We start from the raw sequence: 8,745 nt of genomic DNA, 5'->3' as shown, positions 1-8,745 counted from the left end.
CTCCCCAGGTCTTCTGTGCCAACTACAGGATATGTGTCTGAGTCAGCCCTGCCACCCCAAAGCCCAATGCAGTACCAACCCCATCTCAGGAGCCATACTTTGTCTATGCCAGCCTGGCTACTCCGGCCCCACCTGCCACCAGGATCTGGATGAATGTCAGATGGGTGAGGAACCCCAGTCTTCAATTCTCCAACCAAGCCTATCCACCCTGTGTCCCACAGAAGAAATGTGAAAGCCAAGTGGAAAGGGAAAGGGTAGAAAATGGGATTTTCCCATACTTCCTCAGGTTTTTCCAGTTTTCCAGGAGGGGGACATTACATAATACCTTTATTTTCTGAATATTTCTAGAATTCTTCCAAGCCATCACATCTCTATTCTACACTCTCCCTTTTGATTTTCTGCTGTCCAACCCCCCATGGAAATTACCTTTCACATCCCTATAGATGCCATCCTTCATTGTCCCCTATAGATACATCCCCTTTTCCCTATCCCCCACGAAGGCAGTGTGGTATAATGGAAAGTGTTCTGGAGTCAGAAGCAGAAGACATGGCTCTTCCAGCTGATGGTCCTTGGACAAATCACTTACAATTTCTTAGATGTTAAGGCAGCTAAGTGGCACAGTGGATAAAGCTCTGGGCCTAGAGTCAGGAAGACCTGAGTTCAAATCCAGCCTTAGACACTTACTAGCTGTGTGACTCTGGGCAAGTCACTTCACCCTGTTTCTCCCAGCTTCCTCATCTGTAAAACAAGCTGGAGAAGGAAATGGCAAATCACTCCAGTAACTCCGCCAAGAAAACCCCAACTGGGGTCACAAAGAGTCAGACGCAACTCAAATGACTCAATGACAACAAAAGTTATTATTAGCATTGTAGACTGAACTGGAAGGAAGTTCAGAGAGTCATTTAGTCTAATCCTTCCCCCTCTTTTACAGATGAGGAAACTGAGGCTTAAGTTAAGTGGAATCACCCTGCTAGTGACAGAACTGAAATCCTCTGACGCAAAATCCAGTATGCTTTCCACTACAGCACTCTCCACTATATCATCAGGTTCCTTATCAAATACGTTCCATCTTCTGTCCCCTATCCATATGCCCTTCTTCTCATCTCCGTATATTTTCTTCCTTGTCCCCTAAGACACATCCCACTCTCTTCTCAGTCCACCAAAGCCTCAGTCCCTGTGAACACGGCGGCTCCTGCGTCAATACCCCAGGCTCCTTCAACTGTCTCTGCACCCCAGGCTACACCGGCTCCCGATGTGAGACTGACCATAATGAGTGTCTATCTCAGCCCTGTCACCCGGGCAGCACCTGTCTTGACCTACTGGCTACTTTCCACTGCCTCTGTCCTCCAGGTATGGAACAGCACTGGACAGCCTGGGGGCAAGGGGGGTGGGGGTTCTGGGTAGGGAAGTGACAGCAGGCAGAAGGGCAAAAGCAAAGTGGAATCCACTCTCTACTCAGTTGAGCAGATCCCAGGTTGGTTTCCGGGAGCTCACTCCCAATCCTGAGGGCTAGGGAAGGCAGATAGGACAGGTACTTCACTTGAACCACTGTTGGTCCCCTAAGACACAAGCCTAATTACCCACTGGGGAAATTCCTATGTGGAGAGATGTAGACAAAATGAGAATGGAAGATTGAGGGGTAGGGGGAAGGTACATTAAGAATACAGTTGAGACATGGTGCTTCCCAGGTCCTACAGTAGTAAATAAATTATGTCCCCAAAGTATTTATTTCCTGAGATCCAAGATCAAACTAGTTTCTTTATTTTCTCATTGCTACCACCCAATAGTTTCAACTAGGAATTAACCTTTGCCAGCTCAGCCCAGATTCTAAACACGATATTGACCTCCCCTACACCTTTCCCTACTGCCCTTCAACTAGCACAATATCCTTTTAAGTTTTTGTAAGGATTTAAACTTATTGCATAAAGTAGAGGGTAACCAAGGCCAGAGAACATCCAAATATACAATGAAAAGTTCAATGTGATAAAGCTTATAAAATGAAGGTCCCTGAATCTTGAATTGAAAAGTTTTATCAGCTTTCTGAATTACCTAGAGAACAGTCTATCCACGTCCCTGGTACGATTCCATATCTGAGTTAAGAAAAAAATCCATTTGTGCAACCAAGAGAGACTCTGTGCCAGCCAACCAAGTTGCTTAGTAGCCATTGGAAGGATGCCGAACATTCCTTAACCCCAACCTGTCTGCACTATTGACTCATTATGTGTCATTAAACAACTCACTTCCCCTCTCTGTCTTCAGTTTCCTTATCAGTAAAATGAGAGGTCTGGACTGGAAGATCTCAATGGGCCCTGCTTCTTTTTGCCAATACCAGTTAGACAAATCCCAAACTGGGGCTTTGGGTAAACAACCAAAATGCTAACTATGCGTATAATATACCTTATTCAGATTTAGAATTTTTTGTTCTCCCATAAACAGGATTGGATGTGGCATCACCAGACCTGGATTCTAATCCTGTTATTTCTATTTATTAGCTATAAAGGCTAGGACAAGTCACTTCCTTTCTCAGGGCCTTTGTTTCTTCATCTGTGAGATGGGAGGATTATACTAGATAAGACCAAGGACATCTAATTCTTCAGTAGGGGACCACTTGATCAAAAATACATACTTGTAGGGGGCTGCATGAACTAATCAGATGATTAGAAATCAGATTACCTAATCTTGTATCCTGGTTTATATCCTGTTGATTGTTTTCTTTTAATTAATTGGTCTTGATTGTTTTTAATACATAAAAATCTTTTTCCCCCTGTATTTGGGGTCCAATGCCAAATACTGATTTGTTATACAATTGGCATGTTATTATTTAGTTGTTTCAGTCATGTCTGACTCTTTGTGACCCCTTTAGGGTTTTCTTGTCAAAGATACTGGAGTGGTTTGCCATTTCCTTCTCCAGCTCATTTTACAGATGAGGAAACTGAGGCAAAAAGGGTGAAGTGACTTGCCCAGAGTCACACAGCTAGTAAGTGTGTGAGGCTAGATTTGAACTCAAGTCTTCTTGACTCCAGGCCCACCACTCTATCCACAGTGCGACCTAGCAACTAATCATGTCCAGCTTCATTGCAATTATGAATTGATCTAAGTTTAATGGCATGATAAATAACTCCTGATTAGAGCTTTGTATGGTGCCTGGCACTAAGTAGGCATTTAATAAATGTTAAGTGACTAACTTTAAGGTTTACAAAGTAATTTCTTCACCACAACCTTGAGAGATAGGTAGTACAGGTATTATTATCCTCATTTTATAGATGAGGAAACTGGGGCTCAGAAAGGTAAAGTTATTCCCTATGGTCAAAGAACTAGTAAGTATAAAAACCTGGATTTAGATCCATGTCTCCTGACAAGTCCAGCACACCAGGTAGCAATAGAGGGTTCATCATCTTCTCACCTGGACTACTGCAGGAGCCTCCTATTTGGTCTCTCTGACTCAAGTCTCCCACACACACTTCCAATCCATTCTCTACCCCGCTGCCAAAGTGATTTTTCCTTATTATATAGATCTGACCGTGCCATTCCCCTACTCAATAAACTTGACTGCCTAATTACCCATAGAATCAAGTATAAAATCCTCTGTTAGGCATTTACAGCCCCTCATAAGCCAGTCCCTACCTACCTTCCCAGGCTTACTACACTCCACTCTCCTTCATACACACTACGTATGGTCTGACCAAACTTGCCTTCTTAACTAGGTCTCTCTCACTTGCAATAGCATCACAGTGAACAACTGATCCTCCATGGGTGAAAATGCACTGTTTTCTCCAGAAAATCTCTGCCTAAATTTGAATAGGACACAAACTAGTGTTTTAAGTTCCCTAAAGAAGGTCCTGACAAGCAAGCAGCTTGTTACAAATTGTATGTGCTATCTTTTGAGGATTTCCCAATGCTCCAATGCCTACTGAAAAGGGAATAAGCTTTGGACCAAATACATACAAATGTATACTCTCCATTACCTGAGTCTCAACTACCTGAGACTCTGCACTAACTCCACTGTCAGCAAACTCTCCCTGTCTGTTCTGCTTGCCCATCTTGACTCTGCTCCCCTGGGTGGCTAGTGGAATCTGAAATGACTGAGGAAACAAATCATATCAATTTATTAAGCAATGCATGACAATTATAGGGCAGTTAGGTGGCACTGTGGATAGAGCACTGGGCCTGGAGTCAAGAAGACTTGAGTTCAAATCCAGCCTCACACACTTACTAGCTGTGTGACTTTGGGCAAGTCACTTCACCCTTTTTGCCTCAGTTTCCTCATCTGTAAAATGAACTGGAGAAGGAAATGGCAAACCACTCCAGTATCTTTGACAAGAAAGCCCTAAATGGGATCACAAAGAGTCTGACATGACTGAAACAACTAAACAACAACATGCCAATTGTATAACAAAGTAGTATTTGGCATTGGACCCCAAATACAGGGGGAAAAAGATTTTTATGTATTAAAAACAATTTATCAAATAAGACCAATTAATTAAAAGAAAACAATCCCAACAAGATATAAACCAGGATACAAGATTAGGCAAACTGATTTCTAATTGGAGGGGACTTTAGAGGATTTTTAGGGGATTTAGGGATTTAGGGGATTAGGTGAGTTTCCAAATTGGGAGGGGGAGAGCTAACAGGTACAATTCCCTGAAATCAGAAAAAGAGGTATCCCACTTCTCCCCAAGTGTCTGTATTTAATCAAAGGAAGAAGGAAACAGTAACTGATCAGTACAAGGCTAGTTTTCAGATAAGACAAATAGATTGCTTGATATATATAATTGTGAGAAAACGCCTTGCATCAATCTTCATATCTGATTGAGTTTCTGGTCAGTATAACCTAGGTCCTAAGATAAGCATTAAACAAATTTTGTCTCTAAGCAACAGGTAGAGGGGGCCCAGCTTCCCAGCTACGCAGGGCTAGTTTTAAACAATGCAATAAAGTTTTCTCAGTTCCGATGGCTGAATAAAGTTTTCTCACAAGACAGAAATTGAACCAGACCCATAATTGAATAGAAAAGGAACTGAGCTAAGCCCAGAATTGAGTCACAAGATGGAGTCAGTATTGTTCACTCAATTCCCACAATTCCCTCAACTCCCTCACCTGTGACCATCATCATATGGCCTCTGGCTCCACCTTCCTCCTGCCTCTTGCTGCTCTAGGTTAGGGTTTTAGACCATCACACAAATCACCAAACCTGTGCTAAAGCACTTAGGAGGGCAATGATATGACTAAGAGGTCAGGACATGACTAAAGTAGGTAACTAGCTGTTATTTTAATACAGAGGCTGAGAAGGCTATATACTTACTTGTATGCCACTATGGCTGGGTGTTTTTGACTATTGATTGGTTTGTTTTTAATTTTGGCAACTTTATATATGACTTTTTCACTAGTATAGTCAGATCACATGATTTCAAGTATCATCTCTATTCAGATGATTCCCAGATATATATATCCAGCCATCATCTCCCTCCTGAGCACCAGTCCTGCATCACCATCTTGCAACTGGACCTCTACCTGGATGTCCCATAAATATCTTCAAATCAACATGTCCCAAATAGAACTCATTATCTTCTCCCCTAAATTTCCCCTATTATTTCTGTTGAGAGCATCACCAATCTCCCAGTCATCTAGGTACATGACCTTTCCCTCTCCCTTACCCCTTATATCTAAGCAGTTGCCAAGACTTACCAACTCCACTTGTCAACTCTACCAACACAATTTTTCTCATCTCCACTTATACAGCCACCACCCTAATTCTGGCCCTTATCACCTCTCACTTGAACTATTTGTGAGCCTCTGAATCATTATCCTTGCTTCCATCCTCTCCCCCTCTCCAATGCATCCCACACACAATTGGAAAATAATCCTCCTAAGGCAGAGGTTTGACCATAAGGCCTGGCACATAGTAGACACAATAAATGTTTATTGACTAACTGCCTCAAAACCTTCAGTGGCTCTCCATTGTCTCTAGGATAAAATATAAACTCTCTAGCCAGCCATTTAAGACATTCACAATATTTCCCCTATATACCTTCCTAGCCTCATTTCATACAATTTCCATTCATGAACTCTATATTCCAGCTACACTGGACTACTAGCCATTGCCTGAACTCCATTCCATTACTTACCCCTCCTAGCATTCACACATAAGCCATTCCCTGGGCCTGGAATGCATTAATTATCTCTACTTCTCAGCATCCTTGCCTTCCTTTGAGGCTCAGCTCCACTGCCAATTCCTCCTTAAAGCCTTTCTGATGGTTGCTCTCGCCTTTGTTTTGTACTATACTTGTGTACATGCTGTGTCTTCCCAGTATTACTGTAAGGCTTCTTAAGGATAGGCGAAGCCATGTTTTTTTTCTGTGTCCCAAGGGCCTAGTACAGTTCCATTCACATAGTAAGCACTTTTAACTGAATTCTTCTGTTACCAAAGCCCACTCCTAAAGTCACTCCTGTCTCTGGAGAACAAGATATTACTGGACATGGTAAGACCTTCCAAGTCTCTTCTGCCTGGGATTACCCACCAGAGGCCTTCTCTCAGCTAAGCCTTTATTGATGGCCAATCTATTTGCCTTTAATTCTCTTACTTGTTTCTCTACATATTGTTTTATGGCCCTTTCTAAAGCTACTCCTATTTTTGTTTTGTTTTGTTTTGTTTTTTTAATTCCCACTACCTCTGTGCCATCTCCAAGCCTTGGCCAGATCAGTCTTTAGACATTGTCTCCATCCAAAGCTACTTACTATTCAGAGCCATCTTCCCTGATACGGCAAAAAAACATTCTGCATGTTTTCCACACCAAAAGATCTGAGCTCCAGCTGCCTGCACTAGCTCCAGGGTTTGTGTGCTATCCAATTTTGCTGTAACAGTTTGCCCACATGAACTCTACTCCTCTGCAGCCATCATCACAGCACTGAGAGATCTAGCTTCTCCCTTCCTTCTGTGAGCTGAGATCTCAGCTGTTCCCAGAAGTCAAGTATGTGCCCAAGTGTCTTTAGATCCCACTACTATACCCAAATCTCAGACCACCTACCCTGAAAATATTTTTCCCTAGGCTCTTGGATCCCAGCCTGGTCCTCTCATCTTCTCACTACCACCACACAATATTTCCACTTCAGAATTAACATTTCTCAACTCAAATGATCCAAGACTCACGCTATTCTTTTCCCCTTTTCCTACTAGCCCCTCAAGGAAACATAAAGTTTTCTTAGGTTTTCTAAGGATATTTACTACTAATGACAAAGAGAACTGACAGAGGAAAACTCCCGAGATGTTAAGTAAGAAATCAAAATGTTCCAAGTTGAATATCAAATATTCTTGAGTGGATTGCAAAATTCACTATCCAGCCTGACTTCCCCAGGCTTCTATGCTGTTCACCTCCTGCTCAGTCTCTTAATTTCCTGGGCTTTCTTCAGTCTCTCACTGGAAATCCAGAATCTGTCTTTCAGATTGGGAAGCTCTGCCTCTGCTCTCTTTCGCATTTCTATTGTTCCTAGAAGAAAATGAAAAGATTATTGTACTGAGGTGCTAATACCCAATATTTACTTTGATGTGGCAGCTGATCAGGGTCAGAGTCACTTGCATAGTATAAAAGAGATCAGACAGCTATGTCTGCCCCTGAACATAGGGAAGTAATGGGAAGTATACCAAATGGGTTTTGGAACTCAGGTTACGTAATCAATTTTATTTTATTTTCAGATTCCCATTCTCTCCCTCCCACCCATGCTCCCCTCCCCAATGAGAAAACAAGAAATACAAAACCCCTTTTCTTCAGAATTGGGTAGAGGGGAATCAAGGGCCCAAGTGGACCAAGCTGGAGGGGATACATAAACTCACTTGATTAACCCAACCTTGTGTCCTGTAGGTTTTGAGGGACCACTGTGTGAGGTGGAGATAAACGAGTGTAAGTCAGAACCCTGCCAGCACCAGGGCATCTGTCATGATCAACTGAATGGCTTCCTGTGTGACTGCCTTCCTGGTGAGTACCTCATATCTCCACCACCCTTACCCCTGCCCTGAGTCCCCTAAATACTCCTAACCTTGAACTCCCTATATATACAGCCTCAATCCCTGCCTCCCTACAAAACAATCCCCAATCCTCTGAGCCCCTTCAAATCTCCCACTCCATCATTGACCACAAGTTGCCCTTTTTACAAGTCACCTCTCTGTTCCCCAAACTTAGGTCCCCAATATTTGTTTACTTCCATTCTCTAACCACCTCCATGTCTTCCAGATCTCCTTAAGTTACTGCTCTTTCCCCCTTCCTTCCCCACCTCCATTCCTTTTAATTTCCTGTCTCAGTTCTGCCTGCACCTCCTCTCTGGCCCTTTTCCCTTCCCCCAGCTTCTCCAGCCTTCCCCCTGTCTTCTGTTATCTCTATTCCCTACCACCCAACACATTCCCAGAACTGCACTCCTCCCTAAAGGCCACCCCCTTATGTCTGCATCCCCTGGGAAACCCTCCCAGATACATCTTTTTGCTACCAGATAGTCAGAAGTGAAGTCCTTCTCCTTCCCTGAACTTTGACTCACCCTCCTCTCCCACATTTACATACCAGGCTTTACTGGCCCCCATTGTGAGGAGGATGTAGATGAGTGTGCCAGCTCTCCCTGTGCTCATGGTGGAAAGTGCCAAGACCAGCCTGGGGCCTTTCACTGCCAGTGTCCTACAGGTGAAAGCTGGGGCAGAGGAGGAAGGGATTGGGTACTAGGATGCCTTAAAGTTGTATGAAGGTTGGGGGGGGGGGGGGGGTATG

General features: G+C 43.3%; 1 protein-coding gene across 1 annotated transcript in view; it reads left to right on the top strand.

The window, feature by feature from the left end:
* NOTCH4 (notch receptor 4) overlaps positions 1 to 8,745 on the top strand; it is a 32,399-nt gene that overhangs the window by 6,751 nt on the left and 16,903 nt on the right. The window contains exons 7-10 of the mRNA XM_027876459.1: positions 9 to 164; positions 1,156 to 1,350; positions 7,855 to 7,968; positions 8,548 to 8,661. Of these exons, the coding sequence (XP_027732260.1) occupies positions 9 to 164; positions 1,156 to 1,350; positions 7,855 to 7,968; positions 8,548 to 8,661 (579 nt within the window). The remainder of the gene's footprint in view (positions 1 to 8; positions 165 to 1,155; positions 1,351 to 7,854; positions 7,969 to 8,547; positions 8,662 to 8,745) is intronic.

Source organism: Vombatus ursinus, unplaced genomic scaffold (genome assembly GCF_900497805.2).
Source record: "Vombatus ursinus unplaced genomic scaffold, bare-nosed wombat genome assembly UNPS02014811.1, whole genome shotgun sequence".
Classification (NCBI taxonomy): domain Eukaryota; kingdom Metazoa; phylum Chordata; class Mammalia; order Diprotodontia; family Vombatidae; genus Vombatus; species Vombatus ursinus.
Note: the sequence above shows the minus strand (reverse complement) of the source record. Positions and strands in the feature narration are given on the sequence as shown.